This window comes from Terrapene carolina, unplaced genomic scaffold (genome assembly GCF_002925995.2).
Source record: "Terrapene carolina triunguis isolate 2854851 unplaced genomic scaffold, T_m_triunguis-2.0 Scaffold838, whole genome shotgun sequence".
Lineage (NCBI taxonomy): Eukaryota > Metazoa > Chordata > Testudines > Emydidae > Terrapene > Terrapene triunguis.
Window position 1 is genome coordinate 4,229,221 of NW_020665189.1, and position 21,557 is coordinate 4,250,777.

Below are 21,557 nucleotides of genomic sequence, written 5' to 3' on the forward strand. Positions count from 1 at the left end.
AATGTAGGGGCAGTATTTCTATTAAGAATTTGATTTTATTTTTCAGGCTCTAAAACCTAGATTTTTGTCATACCTCATGGTGACAAACGTAACTACAAATGAGAACGTTTTGATTACTTAAAGCTAGCACCAGGAAGTCTCTTATAATATAGAGGATAAACTATTTTGCATAGAGGTCAAAGACTGATTCAAGTGACTACAGATGTATTTGACAGCCAAAGCAGAGCACCAACATTTCACCTGTAAGTTTATTGAAATAATGAGTTCAGGATTACATATCATTACTCTATGAGGGAAGGGGAAAATGGCTGTTTAGCAAACCAGTTTCCTTTCCTTGCTCCTTTAACCCTCATCCATAAAATTACTTTTACTCTTAGCCTGGTTGATGACAAACGCCATTTACTTCACTTTATGGTTTCTTACATTATAAATGAAGTAATACTGACCCAGAAAGCCTCTTAAATGAGAAACTATGAACTGTCACTTGTCTCAGACTCTCCACCATCAAAACACATTTTAAACCTGGTCAATGTTTCATGTGACCAAAAAATAACAAGTGACTGAACTTGTGAAGGTAAAGCTTCCAGTTACAAGAAAATACTATACAAACATAGTACCTGCTGCTTCTAGCAAGGCTTCTAATCTTGCTTGTGTTTCTGGATCCACAGTTCTTAAATCGGTGCCTTCTGCAGCACTTGATAAGAATAACTCGGATGTTGTTTTAAGCACTGGGTTATCCAGGTCTTCTTGGTCCAAAATAAATGACTCAACCTGTTTTGAAGTTAGAGAAATAAAAACCATGAAACGCCAAACTACAAAAATACTATAACTTCATTATTTTCTTAAAAGGAATATTACAGCATTTTATTTTAAACAGTTTTCCTATCAAGCTTTTTTGTTAGAAAATGAAATAGTACTAGAACTACACTATCAAGCATAGGATTATGGAATTTAAAATGTTCTGAAAGGATTCTCTAGGTTAAAGGATTAATAAAGGAATAGAAATTTTCACCTCTAAATCACCTGATCAAATCTGTCCCAGATCAACAGTGGTGTTTATAAACTAAGTTTGTTGTCTCAGTTGAGTTCCTGAAATGGAGAGACGTCCTCATCAAAATCCACACTTAGGCCTTTTGTACACCAAGAGTTTTGCAGGTATAGCTATACCAGTATAGCTAAACCTGGCAAAATCCTTATAGTGTGGATGTAGTTATAATTGTGCTCTGAAATGATAAGCTATACTGGTCTAACTGGCACCCTCCTTAGGGCTTATACCTGCATAGCTCTGTTTGTTAGGGGTGTCAGATATATTACACCTTTAACAAACACAGCTACACTTATATAACAAGTGTAGATCAGGCTTTATATCCCTGTTGTGGGCTACCTTGGAGAGGCAGAGGATTAGACAAGATGAAGACTGCTATCCTACCACTCTGTGTCTGTGGTTCTTAACCCACAGGACACTTGCACCTGAATCAGCACACAGCTGTGGCCCATGTGACATCCTCAGAGCCATGCAGGTAGTGTGTGTCTATATATATATGGTGGATGCGGCCCACATAATACATAGGGAGCTGCATATTCAGCCCACAATGGTGAACAGGTTGAGAACCACAGCTATAGGTGATCTCTAGATAAGATCTGAGGGTTCTCCATTAAGGTCAAGGAGAGCTTTACAATGAAATATGGCCTTTATATAGTAGCAACTTAATTATCTGTTGGTATATTCCTACTAAGTGATGTTGAACAGATGCTCACCTTAAACACCATTGCTATTTCGGCCCTCTTTTACCTATTCTCTTTTCCTCTTCCTTCTAACTCTCCCAATTCCCACTCCCCCATTCCACCCTTCTAAAATGATCAGCAGTTAGATAGTTACTGCTTACATTTAAAGTGTCATCATTGGGGGTTTGTGTTAACAGCCCAGTGAGAGTCATGAGGATGGAGAAGTTCATTATTCAAAACCATTGGTTCAGACTGTCTGCAGACTCAGTAACAATCACACAAACAGAGTTTAACTGTAGGTCACAAGGGCTAGAATTTTTTTTTTTTTTTTTTTTTTTTAAACAAAACTTTAGATTCCACAGAATTGATGTGCCATTCAGGCCATAATTAGATTGGATGGATAAAATCTTTGACATCACTAGACTTGACATCTTCTGTTAAATACATTTTCCAGAAAAGCAACATGTTTGCTGTATGTTAGCACAAGCACTTTTAAGTAGTATGGTGTGCTACTCTTAGTGTCAATGGCAGCCAGCTGGTGTCTGTTCAAATAAGAGACTGAGCAGTTTGTCACCACAAGAATTTTAAGAAGCGACACTTCTGGTTAAGCAAAAATACAGACCATACGCATATTATGATTAAAACAGTTATGCTACTAATATTGAGGAAATATGCTACTGTGAGCAAGAGAGTTGAGAGGTTAAGGAATAACAGCTTAGCAACTACATCAACGTGAATGAAGTAGACAAGCCATTTATGACTCATCAAAATATATTCCTACACTAAGATTTTTCTGCTGCACAACTCCAATTCCACATTATGTTCACTTAAGGACTAGAATAAACAGGTTCCTGTTAGCCTCAGAGAATCTTCTTCACACTTATGAAATGCACTCCTGTTTAGTGTATCATTATTTTTGTTCATTATAAAAACCATTATGCCTTGGACAGGTGACTTAGCTAAATCAGAGCTTCGGCCTGAATTAAGATTCATAATTGTTAAACTATCTCCGTAACTTGTAGGAAGAATGCCATCCTACATGCATAACAAGTGGCTGCACAATAAAACCAATATATTTAACTTCAATTATATCCAAGAAGTTATGCACTGTATACTGATATTTCTTTAATTACAGACCAACTGACACAACTGATCTCCCTTTTGAAGATATACTAAACAAGATGAATGTTTTAGCTATCACTGAAGTGACCCTGTGCAAAATGCCATGCATACTCAGCAAATCTTGAAAATGACTTATTTTTTGGCAAGTTTGCCCAACCTTAACAAATAGGCTGACAATGTTTTGGGAAAGATAAAGAGGTCAATCTAACTATAAATTATTACAATCTATTCCATGGATTCTGCTCCATTAAAATTTTGCTTCATGTGACTTCATTTTTGGCCCTCTCATAACGCATGACCTGGAGGCAAAGGACAATTTCCTCCTTGACTACTGCCAGCAGACCAAACTCAGGGTTTGTCTACACTACAAAATTAAGTCGACGTAACTTAAGTCGACATACAGACACCAAAGTAATGAAAGCAGTGGTTCATGCCCACACTTGCTCCTTCTGTTGATGGTGCATGTCCTCACCAGGAGCGCTTCAACCAACTGAAGTGGGACATTGTGGGGCACTGACAGCTGAAGCCTGGCAGCCCTGAAGCTGACAGCCTCAGCTGTAGTCTCAGGTCTCACAGCTGGCCTACCCTCAGCTGTCTCATGGGCACAGGCTCACAGCTGTGAGCCCCCCACCCCAACAGCAAGAGCTATGAGCCCTCATGGGGCTTAATTTCACAGTAGGGAGCCTACCAGCAGTGAAATTGACATTCTTGTCAGTTTCTTGGCTGCTATTTCACATTTCAGATCTGACTCCAGCTGTCAGCCTGTGGGAGTCTCACAGCTGGAACCCCCTCAATCCCCACCCTAGGCACTCACAGCCAGGAGTTGGAGAGGAAACGTGAAATACACCTCTACCCCGATATAACACTGTCCTCGGGAGCCAAAAAAATCTTACAGTGTTATAGGTGAAACCATGTTATATCGAACTTGCTTTGATCCGGAGTGCACAGTCACCTCCCCCCCCACCCCCGGAGCACTGCTTTACTGCATTATATCCAAATTCGTGTTATATCGGGTCACGTTCTATCGGGTAGAGGTGTAATAGCAGCTATTAAACTGACAAGAATGTCAATTTCACTGGTGGTAGGCTCCCTGCTGTGAATCAGGCCCCACACAGGCTCACAGGTGAGGCTGTCAGCCCCTGGGCAGGGGGGGGCTCCCGGTGAGGGATGAGGGGGAGGGGAAGAGGGCCCAAGAGGCAGCAACGGGGGGAGGGGCACCTCACAGCTCGTGAGCCTGCGCCCTGCTGACAGCTCAGGCTGTCAGCGCCAGGACTGGGGGTGAGGGAGGGCTCCATCCAACAACTTACTGTTTAAGTAACAGTGGCTACACAGATACTGCATCACCCTAACTACATCGACATAGGCATTACACCTCTCATGGAGGTAGAGTTATGTCGTCGGTGCAGCGGGCCACTTACTTTGGACGAAGCAGCATTGTAGTATAGAAACTGACATAATTAGGTCGATGTAAGCTGTTTTCTGTAGACCTAACTCTGTAGTGTAGACCAAGCCCCATTCCTATTTGCAAAGACAAGGGCCAGCAACAGCACACCTCCCTGCTTTGATCAATGGCACAATACTTGTTCTTTGCTAATCTAATAGTTTAAAGCTCACCGTTTTACCTCTCCACATAGAAAGCACATTTTAGCAATGTGATACTGTTCTGAATTGAAATAATTTCCTTCAGTTAAAATTCTTAACTGAAGTTATATTCACATAAGCCTAAATATATGTTTTAGACAAGAAAGAAGAGATTTAATATTGTTAAAATTTCTCTTTTTGCCCAGAATCCTTTTGTACCCCATCTCCTTTGAGCTTGCCTTTAGGTTAAACTTACTTGTAAAAACTATCAGAAGATAGTCACATTTAAAGTTTCAAAATGATATCTTATTGCATGTACTTGCTGTCACTTTAAAAATGTGCTGCCCACTAGTTCTGTATCATAGTGCAACATGGGAGCTGGTTGTCACACAATTTAAGATGACAAAAGCAACTTCCTAGATCACTGTGTTAGCTTGAAATTGAACACAATTCAGTGCCTATTCTAACAAGTTTAAAAAAAAGCATATCTATATTAAAGAGGGCTGAACAAAGAAGTTGCTGCCATAATGTAAAAATTCACACCCTAGGCATTTACAAATTTGCTTCTCTTGTGGCAGCACTGAATCCTCCCTTCCCCTGCACACACCTCTCCCCCCCCCCCCCCCCCCCCAAGCATAGCCTTCAGTATGAAAATACTAAATATACAAACTAATTAAAAGTGGCTAAGCCAGGATTGCCAGGGCCTTTTTTTGTTTTTAAGACAAGTTTTGCAAGATTTTATCATCAAAAAGAGACTGAAAATTGGCTAACTGACATTGTTTCTCAAACATTAGGGACACAGCTATTAGAGTGAACAAAGATTCTCTATCCCTACAGCTGTTGGGAAGAAAAACTAAATTAGCAGGATTATATTAACTCAAACTAGAAATGTCTATTCATTTAAATATTAAGCATATGTGCTTTTGTACTTTTTAAATAAAAATTAAGTTGTGCAAGCTAGGTTCAGCCCTCAAGCCCCTGAAAAGTTACTAATATGGCACTTGCAGAATTTGGGATCTTTGATTTAACCCAATCAAAAGTGTAGTGAAATGACAGAGCAACCAGTCACTGTGCTATTTTTGTACTCCGTTGTGAGCTGCTTTGAGCAGCTAATAGGCATCTTATTTGGTAGCTGATTAGATATGAATGTGAAAGTGCTGATTTAAGACATAGCTGCTCAATAAAATTGCAACACCCATTGTAAATGTTCAGCAATTCCCAGGCATCAAGAATTCAGATGATGTGGCAAGCTACTACTACTGGACAACAAGCAACTGGACACGAGGACATGAGCAGGGACACTTAACACTGGCACACTTAACTGCATCGTTGTAGCTCACGGAACTTGCTGAAGTACTGCCAAAGGACTGCAGCAGCCACAGAGAGGTTTACAGATCCAATTACAAAAGAGATCATCTCTTATAGCAGATGCGTTCACAAATATCTGACACAACTATATAGGTATTCATAGATCAATACCAAGGCTTGGTTTATTTCAGGTCAGGGGGGTGAGATACTGAATAAACATCACAGGCTTTAAACCTCTCCAAGACAGCTTTGCAAGAGCAACACTAGTTGCTTTTAAAAAAAAAGGGGGGGGGGCAATAAATAAGGCTATGAGTTTGTCACAGAGGTCATGGATTCTGTGACTTTCTGTGACTTCAGCAGTGTCTGGTGTGCCTGGCTCGGGGCAGCTCAGGCAGCCCCTGTGCCAATCGCACCAGCTGCTGCTGGGGCAGTCTCGGGCCACCACACCACCTCCCTCAGCAGCAACAGAGTTTGGGTGTGGGAGGGGGCAGAGGACAAGGTGAGGTGGACTCTGGCAGCGCTTACCTGCAGGGCTCCTCGGAAGCGGTGACACCCCCCTCACTCAGCTGCTAGCACCCCAGGTAAGCGCCGCCCAGACCCCAACTCACACTGTCCCATACCCCCTCCCACACCCAAACTCTGCTGGTGCTGGGGGAGGAATGGGGGGGGGGGGGGAGGCACGGAGCCAGGTAGGAAGCCTACTGGCCCCGCCACCCGCACCCCCCCAGCACCCAGGCTGCCCTCCTCCAGTACCCGCGGGGCCTCCGAGCAGCCCTCCGCCAAGTTTTAGTGATGGGTATTTTTAGTAAAAGTCACGGACAGGTCATGGGCCATGATTTTTTGTTTACTGCCCATGACCTGTTCGTGACTTTTATAAAAATACTCATCACTAAAACATAGCCTTAGCAATATACTAAGGGACAGAAACAAAATCAGACTAAAGCCAGGTCTACACTAAACTTTTGCTGGTATACTTATGTTGGTTGAGGACGGGTCAGATTCCGCCCCCCCCCCCACTCACATATACTTATACCATTTCCATACCAGCAAAAGCCCTTATGTAGATGCAGTTATACTGGCAAAAGAGTGCTTTTACCAACATAGGTTATTTTGCTCAGGGAAGCAGTCTAAACTATACCAGCAAATGCACTCTTAGCTGTACCGGCCAACTTTGGTTAGATTAGACTAAGATATAGACATGGGAGAGAGAAAACTGATTCCTAGCATCAGCACTTTGTTTTGCTAACTACGTTTTTTTTTTTTAAATATATAAACACAAAAAGGAATTCAGAAGTGACAAAAGCAAAAGAACAAATATGTGCCCTTGTGTTGGAAAGTGAAAGCTGCAATATTACTATTTCTTTAGGTGAGTGTCTTCCAGATGCACCCCAAAAAACTGAACTTTTAGTGGCAGGGACCATTTTAATATCGTGTGTTTGTACAGCACCAAGCACAATGGGATCCTGGTCAATGACTGAGGCCTCCTAGTCAGCACCACAAGATTATTTTCAATCTTGGCTATCCTGTAAGTAAAACTGAAGTATACATGAGATCATCACCATACAATTTGAATTATTCAGATTTCATAAAGAATCATACAAGGTGTGCAAAGCCTGTGTTAAGCCCACTGGATAGCAACTAATTTTTATTCTGGTCAGAAGTCTTCTCTATGATAGTTTAAGTTTCTTTTTTAACCACTATTTTTAAAACTATGTTGCTAATATCAGTAAGAGTTACCATCACTAGTATTTCTGCTCTAGATAGGATTGGTAAATGAAAGAGGGTAGTTATGGAGTGGCTGCTGCGACTGTGGAAATGAACAGGACACGGGGTTCATGAGTTATGGAACCCTAAATACAGAGGCTCACAGTTCTAAAGTCTTAATTTTGCCACTTTGTAGCAAAAGAGAAACGAGACAAAAATGCACTGGATTAATCTAGTTAAGGTCCAGTGTTCAAAACCAAAATGTGATTAAACGCCTAAACAATTTTTAAATTATGTTTAAGTATTAATGTCAGAATGGCATACCAGCTCTAACAAATCAGGACTTCACATTATTGAGGATCTAATTTTCTATTTATAAGTATCTAGCCCTGAGACAGACCTCAAAATGGAGAATATACAGGAAGAACTGGAAGTACATAAGATAAATTATGACTTAACTGGCACCACAGAGACTTGGTAGGATAAGTCATGACTAGAATATTGGTATAGAAAAGTAGCTTGTTCAGGAAGGACAGGCAGGAAAAAAAGGTGTTGCATTATACATCAAGAATATACACTTGTTCTGAGGTAAGGACGAGGTGAGAAGCAGAACAGTTGAAAATCTCTGGGCAAAAATAAGGGGGGGAAATAGGGCTGACATCATAGTATGGGTCTACTATGAACCACCAAATCAGGAAGAAGGCATTCTAGAATAAATAAATATCCAATACAAGACCTGATAGTAAAGGGAAACTTTAACTAGCCAGACAGCTGTTGTGGTAAAGTAATATGGTAAAACACAAGATTTTCAGTAAGTTCTTGGAATCTATTGGGGACAACTTTTTGGTTCAGAAAGTGGAGCAAGGACAGCCATTTTAGACTTGAGTCTGACCAACATGGAGGAATTGATAGTGAATCTGCAGCTGGAAGGCACATTGGGTGAAAATTATCATGAAATGATGATTTCATGATTCTAAGGAAAGGAAGGAGTGAGAGCAAGACAATGAACTTCAAAAAACACAGGCTTTAACAAACTCGGGACTGGTAAGCAAGGTCCAAAGGGAAGAAAATTAAGGGCTAAAGTAGTCCAGGGGAGCTGGTAATTTCTCACAGGGGCAATATTAAAGGCATAACTACAAGCTATCCCGATTTGATGGAAAGATCGGAAGAATAGTAAGAGGCCAGTATGGCTCCATCAGGAGCTCTTTAATGACCTGAAAAATTGAAAAGGAATTCTAAAAAAGTGGAAACATGGACGAATTGTTAAGGAGGAGTACAAGAGAATAGCACAAGCATGTGGGGACAAAATCAGAAAGGCTAAAGCACAAAATGAGTTACGCCTAGTAAGGGACACTAAATATAGGTTATTTAAATGCATTAGGAGCAAGAGAAAGATGAAGGAATGTGTAGGTCCCCTACTTAGTGGGGAAAGAGAGCTAATAACTGATGACATCAAGAAGGCAAGATGCTTCCATCATCACTTAAGAGGTTAATGGTGACCCCCAGATATTTAACACAATTAATATTAAACAAGGGGGAAGGAATGTAAGCCAAAATAGGGAACACAGGTTAAAGAATATTTAGATAAGTCAGATAATAAATGTATTCAAGTTGACAGGGCCTGATGAAATTCATCCTAGAGTACTTAAGGACCTAGCTGAAGCAATCTCTGAACCATCAGCAACTATTTTCAAGAAATCATGTAGGCAGGTGAGGTCCCAGAGGACTGGTGAAGGGCAAACATAGTACCTATCTTTAAAAAGGGTAACAAAGACGACCCAGGAAACAACAGGCCAACCAGCATAAATTAAATACCTGGAAAGATGCGGGAACAAATTATTAAGCAATCAATTTGTAAGTACCTAGAGGATAACAGGGTTATAAGGAATAGCCAGCAAGGATTTGTCAAGAACAAATCGTGTTTAACCAACTTAATTTCCTTCTTTGACAGGGTTACTGGCCTAGTCGATGGGGGAATGCAGTAGTCATAATATATCTTGATTTTGACAGTACCACATGACATTTTCATAAGCAAACTATGGAAATGTGGTTTAGATGTAATTATTGTAAGGTAGGTGCACAACTGGCTGAAAGACATACTCAAACTCAAAGAGTAGTTATCCATGGTTTGCTGTCAAACTGGGAGGATTTATCTAGTAGGGACCTGCAGGGCTCAGTCTTGGGTCCAGTTCTATTCAATATTTTCATTAATAACTTGGATAATAGAGTGGGGAGCATGCTTATAAAATCTCTGGATGACATCAAACTGGGAAAGGTTTGCAAGTTTGCACTTTGCAGGACAGGCTTTGAATTTATAATGTCCTTGACAAATTGGAGAATTGGTCTGAAATCAACAAGATGAAATTCAAGAAAACTGCAGAGAACTTCACTTAAGAAGGAAAATCAAATGCACAACTACAAAATGGGGAATAACTGGCTCGGTGGTGGTACCGCTGAAAAGGATCTGGGGGTTACACTGGATCACAAACTAAATATGAGTCAACAATGTGATGCACTTATGAAAAAGACTAATACCTTTCCTGGGTGTATTAACAAGAGTGTTGTATTAGACATGAGAGGTAACTGTCCTGCTCAGCTCAGAACTGATGAGGCCTCAGCTGGAGTTCTGCATCAAACTCTGGGCTCCACATTTTAGAAACATGTGGACAAACTGGAGAGAGTCCAGAGGAGAGCAACAAAAATGAGAAAAGGTTTAGAAAACCTGACCTATGAGGACAGGTTAAAAAACTGGGCACGTTTAGTCGAGAGAAGAAAACGGAGGGGGAGCCTGATAACAGTCTTCAAATATGTTAAGGGTTGTTATAAAGAGGACAGTGATCAACTGGAAGTAGGACAGTAATCAGCTTAATCTGCAGCAAGGAAATTATAGGCTAGATGTTAGGAAAAACCTCCTCACTATAAAAGATAGGGATTCTACAACCTCTCTTGGAACTTATCACTGGAGGCTTTTAAGAACAGGTTGGTCAAATACTTGTCAGGGATCAGTCTACCTTTACCTTGTCCTGCCTCAGAGCAGGGGGCTGGACTTGACTTATTAAGGTCCCTTGCAGCCCTCCATTTTTATGATTCTATGCAAACCAATCACTACTAGGAAGGTTTTTCACTGGCAAAAAAAGTCTTCCACCAAAAATTGTATTTACTGTTTGTAAATTTTAAAAATAAACCTGTTTGTAATTTTAAAAAGATGGTAATCACAGAATAATTTAACAGTATTTGCCAGATCATCATTTAATCACGTTTACTAGGTTTATGTATTTAGGCTATGTCTACACTAGAGATCTTACAGTGGAACAGCTGTACCACTGCAGATGCATCGCTGTAAGGTCTCCTGTGTAGCTGCTCTCCCATCAGCATAATTAAACTATCCCCAATGAGCGGTGGTAGCTATGTCAGAAGGATAGCATCTCCCAACAACATAGCGCTGTCCACACCAGCGCTTCTGTCAGTATAACTTATATTAGTTAGGGGTGTGTTTTTTCCCCCCCTACACCCCTGACCGACAAAAGTGCTTGTGTAGATATGTCCCATCTCCACGCGAAGGCTAATACTTCCCTGCTCTGCCCCACCTCTCTCATCTTATGACCACAAGAGGTGCATACAAGCACGGATACATGGGGGGAGCATAGACCTTGGGGGCCACCTACAGTTCCAGTAGAGTATGAGGTGTCACAAGGAAGCAACAGATTTTCCAAATCACTGTACATCTTAAGAGGTTCATTAGTGCCACTGCTTTACACACACACGGACGATGATGCCTCCCCCCAACACACACAAACTCCCGCTGAAAGTCTTGGGGAGTAGGACCCCACCCTCACTGCAAGCCTAAAAACAATTATTGTACTTGCACGTACATTGCCTCTAGAAGCTTTAAAAAGGGTTGTTAGGATCCTTAATCTACAACACCCACCAGAAGCCCTGTTTAAGCTCCCAGTAAGCATAAATAAGGTTATCAGGCCCCCGCCCCCGCAAGACTGGAGGGATTGCTGGAAGGCCAACAATCCAACTGTAGTTCGTTGAGGACAGAGACTCCAGAGGTTGGTTTTGGTGGAGGGAGCTGGTTAGCTTCCCCTCCCTTACCCCCTTTACCCATCTGTTGAGCATATAAGGTGCCCAGGAAAAGATCCTCCCTCCTGCACACCTCTTAAGTTGTGCATGAAAGGAGCTATTCTCTGTCAGATCTCAGGAGCCAGAGTGGACCTCTACTGCTGAATACCTTAAGCAGTCAGCAAGCATAAGGAGAATGTCCAGGTGAATCTGAGGTTGCAGACATACCATTTTTGAGTGAAAATTACCTCAATATTCAACATTTTACCACCTCAGAAAATTCAGAGCTAAGGTTGCACTCGTACAAAAACCACCACACACAACTTCACAATCTTAACTCTGCCCCAATAGACAAAAAAGACAAACTGCATATTTTTGAAGAGATTTTTCTCCCCTTAAGAGACCAGCATTCCATGACATTAAGCGGTCATCAGGAAGTGAAAAAACAAGACTGTAGGAACCAGGCTGTAATATGTTTACTTCAAAATGCCGTCTATTGTAAATTCATTTTGTAGATCATACAAAATACTAGATTTATAGTGTGTCACTGGGCACATAAGAAAGACTACTTCCCAAATGCAAAGCAGACATGTGCTGTGCTCTGAAGTCTGGAATTCAAGTACTAGGTATCCTTAGTTAACATTACTTAACACTTACATATTTTCTTAAGATGGCTTTTAGTAATGCAAGGTATTTACAAAACACTCTGCCATATATTTTCAGAAGTGATCAGCAATTATGAGTGCCCAACCTGCAATACCTCATCAAAGCATCTCATGCTGGACACACAAAATCACCAGTCACTACTCAAAAGTCAGGCCAATGTTTGCATATGCAAATACATACCTATGTGATACATCAAGACAGAAATGCAGTATGGGAACATTCCTCCATGATAAAAGTTAGACATCCAGAGTCCCAGGCTTTGAATTTTCTTAAGCTAGTATTAACAAATCAATGTTAAGTAACTTTTATGGGCAGACATTCTGGGGGGAGGGGGGGAGAAGAGTTGGACAGGTGGTCCATATAAAACACATCAGCAAATTTCTCTCAGATATTCAACTGAACTTTCCTATACCAAAACAGGTATTTAAAATGAAGCAATACCTCTGAATAGTTTCATGAATACTGGAAACTCTACCAGGGCAGAGCTAAGGATGAAGCCATTATTGGAGTAGGACCATGTGATCTGTGGAAGTTCAACCACAAAAGAAATTAAACTAACATTCTTGAAAGGCAACAAATTCAAAACATAGGAAGTGTTCCTATAATCTTGTAGTTTTGTCATGGTTAAGTAAGGATAGCAGAAAAACAGAACAAGTGCAGAAACTCCTTTGAATTGCCTATAAAAAAAGCTACAAGATTGGTAGATATTTCAGTCACTAGTTTAAGAGTTATAAAATAAAAACAAGACTGCAGCCAGGACTGATTAGTACACAGGTAGGTTGAGGTAGTTTTAGTTTCAAATGGTTCTTTGCAGTTATCAGCAAGGGACTCACCATATATACAGAGTTGGTTCCAACTGCCATCTGCTCTATTCTCAAAGCATATTCATAATACATGAAACCTAGTGGGAGTTAAGTGTACACATCAAGGGGAGAACAGATAGTCTTGTACCTAAGGAAGGCCTTAGACAGATGACTAGGCCTTAGTGTCTAAGGGAAACAGTTATATTTATTAAGCACTATATGTGTTCAAGTATATTTCAGCATACACTAATCAATTTACTAATCAGTTGATCCATTTTTTCATTATTTAATAACTGCTTCAAAAGGTTTCCCCGCAGCTCATTTATTCCCACCCCTCAGATCTTGCACTAAAGTCAATTTCTGATGTCATCTATTTCCATGGAAACAACCCTGTATTTGACATCACTGTTTTCAAGGAAATAACCAACATAAGAAATGTAATATGACTTTATTCCAAGATGAGACAGAAACAGTGTAGCCAGGATCTAGTTCAAGTATTTCAACACAATAAATTTTTTAAAAAAATATCAAAGACAAACCTCAAATTACCAGAAGCAGCATAAAACCACGTTTTGTTTAAAACTAATGGACTTCCTTGGGTTTGTCTTTTACGCTCTACTGGGGGAAGTTGCTTATACCACCAGCAACCCTAGGAGGGAAAACCATCTACTGTACATATTTCAGGTTGAATCTTCACAAAACGCACAAGTTAAGGGATAACTCCCCATTCCTGGGTGTGAAAGATTCCATTCTCCTTCCTAACAAGGTATGCTTGTGCGTTGAGGCTGGGGGAGCTGTCACCTCCTTTCTACTTCACTACAGGAGGAATGTTCACATCACCCTTGTCAAACTCAAAAGAGGAAAACATGGGAAAACAGACCACATGTCTGGTGGATTGGGAGCCCATAGTTTATTCAGTCTTCTTTATTTACTACTCTGCCCAAAATTGATCATCTTTATACAAGGGAAATTGCTCACTTTAAAAACATAACGAATACATTTTACAAGTACATTTTTTTCCTCAGTCTAGAAAAAAAAATCATTGAGAGGGCTGCTTTGATCAGCTACCACCACCTGGGCTCAGGTAGAGTAAACAATTATTTGTAAAAGTGGTCTTTTTCAAGCAAGGCCCAATGTGAAAGGTTCTATTGATGAGCCGTCAAGCAGTTTAGGCCCCAAAATGTGATTTCCATATAATTGTGCCAGTTTTAAAAGAGTCGTCAGTTCTAGATAACTTTTAGAAAACTTGACAATACAAAAAAGAAGAGGCCTTAAAAATGCACGAACGGAACAGATGAGCATGCCATCTAGCAATTCAGCAAGCTGATCCCCACCCCACCTATATGCTTCAGGCACACCAGAGAGCCTCAATATTTAAAAGTGACTACTCCCACATAAGATAAAACTCACAGGATCTCCTGTAGGAAAAGTAACTGCTATGCCCTTCAACTGCCAGCAGAAGAGAGAAAAAGCAGCCCCCTGAAAGAAGTTAAGAGAGTGTTCCATATACAAGTCACCTACTATATAGAACTATATAGCTTGGTGGAGACCATGCTGAGCTTTTCCAAATCTTGTGCCATTTTTAGTAAAACTTTTCAAACCTAGCACATACAAGTTTACATGCATGTTCTGCCACTGTAGAGCCAGCAAATGAAATATAGGGTAACCCTTAAGAGTTATCCTAACAAAAGTCTATTCCAGTGAACAAAGCAACCCCAATACAATTCCCGTGCTACATTCTGCTCCACCGGAAACTCAAGATTAAAATACAAGTGGTAAATAATGTGCTGTTTTTAACCATAAATAGCTTGAATATCTACTTAAGGGATGGCCTCTCTCCCTGTGCTCTGTCATGTTTGCAATTAGCAGTATGGTCTGGAGTCCCCTTCATTTAAGACTGGGGCCTAGTGGTAGACCTTTCTCTTTGTGATGCACTCACCTCAAAAAGCTGATCTCCTTCTCTCTTTGGTCTGAAACAGGCCAGATTTGTAAGCCTTCCAGGCACACTAACATTTATCATTTTACTAAGGTTTCTGGGTAAGGAGGATATTGATGGGGAGAATAGGTTTCATCAGGGAGTTTTGATTTCTGTAGTTAAGAAGTGAGTTGTTGAGGGGCTGTGTTTTATTGGAAGCAACTGGGGAGGAGTAACTTATGGGCCTAGTGGAAACTCTGGGCCTCTGACGTGTTAAAGTAAAGTCACAAGCACATATTCTGTATATTTTTGTGCATTTAAACAAATATTTAAAGTAAAGTGTCTTCTATTTTCAAACAGACAAAAGGATTTTTGGAGTAGGGCCAGCAAATGGATCTAGAAGAAGTGTTACATAGTCAAGTGAGGATCAGAGTTTTGGGCTCTTCTGACCAGCAAAGACCACAACAATTAACCATCTATCATCACCTGTCTCAAAAGCTAAATTGGATGGCTCTGAAAGGAGTCACTAAATTTTTATTTAGTTACACCAGACCTGCTTAGTCAGAATTATGGGATATTGTGAAACAAGGCCTTGTGGAGGAAGGATTTAAAAAGGAGGAATGTTTATCAAGTTTCTACCAGCCAAAAGTGGAATGGGGAGAGAAGAAGAAAAAGTTCTCATCTTATCGCAGAACTACTGAAAAATAATGAGACCATTCACATGAATTTGTTTCTTCACAACATGATTGCACAGTATTAACACATACTATATCCAGGAACATGACTCTTCTAGCTACATTTTGATAGATATATTGCACACACAAAAATTTAATTTATACAAACAACAAGTAGTTAGGAAAAATGTTAAGTCTCCAATTTATATTAAAATGATTATTAGAGGTTATAGATGGAAAAAGGAAATGAAAAACAGCCTGGTCTGTTTTAATCCCCAAAATTTCAAAGACCCAACAGTTCCTCCAAAATTAGGCTTCAACAAAAAACACCTTTACCTTTATGACCACAAATGGACTGGTTTAACAATTAAAAGAAACAATCCCAGGGATGAGTTACTATCTATTGATGGAACAGGTTTTTGCTTGAACTGTGACCCCCCTCCATCGCCCGATATCACCCATTTACCTCAAACTTAGAGATAGTTAGACAAGGGGGGTGAGGTATTATTTTTTATTGGACCAACTTCTGCTAGTGAGAGACACAAGCTTTCAAGCTTACACAGAGGCAGTGTAGTTTTAAAAGCTGGTTTACAAATAAGTGTATTAATGAGAATAATCTAACAAGAGAGTCCAACTGTTCTTATAATTTAGACTATCACAGGAGTTGAAAATCATACTGTGTCAATGGAAAGGTTTCAAACAACAGGATGTCTTTAACTCTCTGATAACTGATGCATTTGATAATACATAAATATGATTTTTGTAGATTTCCCATATTTACAAAGGAACTTATTAGTATAACTCATTAATTTCCTAAATTTTTATTTAGTTACACTATCCTCATTCCGCAAATGGGTACTTCTATTAGTAAGACAAGATAAAAATCACAGGAAATAAGAGGACTTTGGGTGATATTTGAAGCAACGTTATCACTTCTGAAAATATAGATGTCCATATTAGGACAATCAGAACTTACTCCCCAGGACACAGTATTTTTTACTTCAGCTGATACCACTGAGAACTACCAGGGAGTCCTCATAACAGATGCAAGTAAATGTAATTTCTGTTTCAGGTGAAAACTTTGGAGGGGGAATGGGTTCAGGAGGGGTTCTTTTTGGGTCAGAAGAAAGGCTTGAGTGTAAACTGGATAAAAGAAATCAAGATAGAGTGATTTAATTCACGATTCTAATCCTAATTTAAATCATTAGTTCTAATCATGTTTTAGACTTGCACTTTGAATTTTGCTTTAGGAAAGTATCTGTTCTCATTGGTTGGTATAGCATTCAGACATGTTCATTTGCAACTAAATATAGTTTTTACACTAAATTTGATATTTTTTGCTAACCAGGAAGATGTGTGTAAATATAGTATAAACAATTATATAGCCTAACATACATTTAATTCACATTCTTAATTTTTAATTATTGTAGGTTAAGAAATTTGATTCACCATTTTCTATTTACTAGTTAATATTACCCACGCGTCAAGCTGCTTTTATATATAAACTGGAATCAATTAAAAATGTATAAGAACCACAACTTAAAACTGTTTCTAATAAACTACCTTAAATAAACTGGATACTCAAAAAAAAGGTTTATTAAAATATGTTTTGCATTTCAAACTAACTGATATATTAAACAAAGGAAGTGTTATTTATAGTCAGTGTGCTGACAGATTGAAAAATCTGTCCCATGGTGACCAGAAACAAAGGTCTTTTTTTTTAGATGCTTCAAGATGCAAGTAAGTGCTTACTGGGATTTTCAAATGTGCGCGGGCACATAATCTGCTTTGGCACTTCTAAAAATCTCACTAGGCATCTATTTGCATCTGTAGGTGACTAAATACCTTTGGAAGTCTGTCCCCGCGTTCTTCAAAGTACTTACATAGTTGCGAAAATGTAAATACCAGTATTTGCTCTGTTATAAAGACTGAAAATAGATAATGCACTACATGACATTGTTACACTTATAAAACTTGAGTTGGCCTCAAAAAATTACAGATGTTTGGTCCCTGATTCATTATATAATTAAAACAGCAGCACCCTTTAGCTCACTAAAGTTTTTAAGAGGACTCACTGATCAAGTTTTATTTAAATGTTAATAGATTATATTAGGTTTAGGCCTTAACATGGGTTGTCATTTCAGATTTAATTTTAAAGGGTTTATTTAAGAAGAAATTTGTATTTAAATAAAAATGCAATTTAAATTTTAAAAAATCTGATCAAAAATCCCATTTCATTTTTTTAAATAATTTATTTTTATCCACCCTGCAAGAAATCCTTATGTATTAAGGAGGATATGGGGTGCCTACCACAGGGACTCTAAAGGTACGTTGTGTCCAATTTTTAATTATGTTTCATGTAAATATACCCAGAGGCTTATGGAATAGATAAATTTTATACATAAGGCAATTCTGCTGTCAGGCCACCCACTCTGAAAAAGGGATGCAAATGGACTAAATGACATTCTATAGCGGGGTGAACTTTAATTTCCTTTGAAAAATCACAACTACATAACTATGAACACAAGAGGCCTGTATAACTTTTATATGACTGCAGTCAGATGCCACTCTGAGCCCCAAGATCCTCAAGTACCTTTATCGTTATGGATGACCCCAGACTTGCTTTTTCATTTTATATTAGGTCAGTGAGGCACACAATATTGCAAATACTTCAACTATCATAGTCCTTTACTCCAATCTGGTACTTCTATTTCTGCAGCCCAATTTTGGTGAAAGGTAAAAGAGTCACATATTGATAGCCCTGGACCCAGTAGTCTTCAATAGCCAAAGGACAGGTAGCCTAAACTCCACACACACATGCTCCTGCCGACGTACCTCCTACTTAACCTATAGGGATCACAGCTAGTATCAAGAAGATGGAGTGAATAGGCATGGCTATTAAACTATCAGCACCTATTGAGGCTCTGGCAATAGAATCCAGCTTCACAGTGATGGCAGTTCACTCAGAACTAGATTAACTCATTTAAAATAGGCCACAGCAGCTTGCAATCACAAACCCAGGCCACATTTAAGGTAACATGTGAATCTTTTGACCTTCACTATTGTTACCAAACCCGTGGGCAATCTGTGGGGATTCCAAAATTAAACATGATGGGGGCAACAGCCTTTGGTGGCAATATCTTCTATAAGTACAGGAGAATTACTGCGTCCCTCTTAATTTTTTCAGAAATAGTAGACAAAATATTGTCTACTTCATATGATTCCCATGGATCATGCTTGAATCATCTGTAATTGTTGACCAATTTGCATTTGATGTATTTTTACTGGTGATCACAGGTGTCAGGTTCCTGAATCTCCTCTCTCTCACCTTATTAGCCTCTCCATAGTTCATCTGCACCACTAGTTTCAGAAGTATTTTCCCTTTGAACTCAAACAGACAAATGTGTTCATAAGGGGTATGTCAGCTGGCATGGGCCAGCCATGAGTGTCTAACTGCAGTGGAGACATACCCAAGGTTTCCTAATCTTTCCCCATATGTACAGTTTCTTGGCCTGTGCTGACTCAAAACTAATTCATTCTCATTATTCTCCTTCCTCAGTTTTTTCGATTTCTGATGCCCATCTCCTCTGCCTCCATCCACAGAATAATCCTTTAGAACAACTGAGACAAAGATATTGCTCAAAAATTATATCCACTTACCGTATATACTCGTTCATAAGCTGAATATTTTTGGTAAAAAAATGACACATCAAAGAGCGGGCGTCGGCTTATAAACATGTTTACACTGGGATAGCTCAGTGGTTTGAGCATTGGCCTGCTAAACCCAGGGTTGTGAGTTCAATCCTTGAGGGGGCCACTTAGGGATCTGGGGCAAAATCAGTACTTGGCCCTGCTAGTGAAGGCAGGGGGCTGGACTTGATGACCTTTCAAGGTCCCTTCCAGTTCTAGAATATCTCCATATCTCCAAAATTTGATTTTAAACTCTATGGAATCATTGACTTGAATATCTAATACATTGTCATTTTGTTTACCTGGAGCATCTGCAGGCATGGAGCCCTCAGCTCCCTATGGCCGCGGTTCGCCGTTCCCAGCCACTGGGAGCTGCGGGAATTGGCGCGGCACTTCCCGCAGCTCCCATTGGCTGGGAACAGCAAACCGCGGCCACTGGGGGCTGAGGGGCTCTGTGCCTGTGAACGCTTCAGGTAAACAAAACATCCAGGCCCACTAGACACTTACCCTAATGGGCCAGGAGCCAGAGTTTGCCAACCCCTGAAATATAGGGTTGGCTTATGAAAGGGTCATACAGTTTTTGCTATTTTTACCTAACCATCTTGGGGGTCGGCTTATAAACCAACAGACTAATGAACGAATATATATGGTACTGTTTCTACTTTAGAGACTTCCTGATCCCCACCCCAGCTGTTTTTTTCCATTAAGTGTCTCATAGGATGCAGAATAATGCAGGAAATAGGGAAATGGACTGGGAGTCAGGAGGTCTGGGTTGTATTCCCAGCTCTGCCACTGACTGGCTGTGTGACTGTGGACAAATCACTGCACCTCTGTGCCTCAGTTTCCTCATCTGCAATGTGGGGATAATATTTCCATTTTAAAGCACTTTCAAATCTCAGATAAGAAATGCTATAAGTATTATTTATCTTGCCTCTGTGAAATTTTATTCATTTTTGAATCCTGTATTTGTTTTACACTTCTGTTGTATTTTATTTTCTGCACCTCCATGATGATTTTATTTGGTTATTTTCTCCATCTGCCATTGACTAATCCTAGTCCAGTTATTTTACCATATTAAAAATCACATCAATGCAATATATTAAGAATACTGCACTTGCACATACACTTGTTACTGATGTCATTTCAGCATGGTTTCTTTTTTAGAACTATAGACGCCAACTGCAGAAAAAGCCCAGATTAAGGGAACACGGCAAACCTTCATTTTATGTACAGTATAATTCCAGCTATCTGAAAATCCTAGTTACCCGAAGCCAGTGTCCCCTCCCCTCCACGTAACCCTATGTCACTTACAGAACACTTCCATTTATCCAAAACTTTTGGATGTCATTCAAGCCATTTGGATAAACAGAAGCATATTACACCTCTACCCCGATATAATGCTGTCCTCGGGAGCCAAAAAATCTTACCGTGTTATAGGTGAAACCGCGTTATATCGAATTTGATTTGATCCACCGGAGCGTGCAGCCCCGCCCCCCTGGAGCGCAGCTTTACCGCATTATATCCAAATTCATGTTATATCAGGTTGCATTATATCGGGGTAGAGGTGTATTTATTTTTAAATCTCCCTTCAAGTGCTCCCTAATTCCAAGCATTGGTAGTACCTCAAAGCATACACCCAAGTCAGCGACTCATGACTTGAGACCACAGCTCAGACACTTGCTAAGTTTTCAAAGCTGTCTAATTCAAGAGCTGCAGTTTTCCATCCCAAGAGCTTACAGTTGCTTCTTTGGGACAGAGGACAACAGCAGCAGGTGCCTCTAATATTCTCCCACAGAGAACAAGGCTAAAAGACAGCTCCTCCTGAATTGTGTCAATCTTGTTCCATAACAACCTAGCAGGGAATCAGTCAAGACTCATCCTTCTCTGTCATGTTTCCTCATACAGTCACCTCTGCCCAATACTGAGCACAGGTAATGAGCACATTCAGGATCAAACTCAGGGAGAAACACCAAGAGAACTTATCTACGCGTGTATTTTGGAAGCCTCTGAATATTTATTTGGCAGCACCTTTTAAAAAGTTTTAAACAAGAAAGTTGTTCTTGCAGAAAGATCTTATTTCCTAAACTCCAGCCTTGAGCAAGTGTTTGTACAAAGTTCCTAATCTTTTTTGCCCTCAATGGTTTATAATGAATCTACAGACTAGAGGCATCAACTATAAATAGTACTTTGCCATTATATAGCCTCATTCACCAGAGGATCTCAACAAGGGTGCTTCACAGACACTAATTAGACATCCACATCTCTTGAGACAGAGAAGTAGGTAACTAAAGGTACATCGCAAAT

The 21,557-nt window shown here is 39.8% G+C and overlaps 1 protein-coding gene across 14 annotated transcripts in view; it reads right to left on the reverse strand.

Annotated features, from left to right (window-relative positions):
• LOC112102600 (ankyrin repeat and KH domain-containing protein 1) overlaps positions 1-21,557 on the reverse strand; it is a 193,486-nt gene that overhangs the window by 169,299 nt on the left and 2,630 nt on the right. For all 14 annotated transcript variants that reach the window (XM_024193983.3, XM_024193985.3, XM_024193986.3 and 11 more), the window contains exon 2: positions 618-771. In XM_024193983.3, the coding sequence (XP_024049751.1) occupies positions 618-771 (154 nt within the window). The remainder of the gene's footprint in view (positions 1-617; positions 772-21,557) is intronic.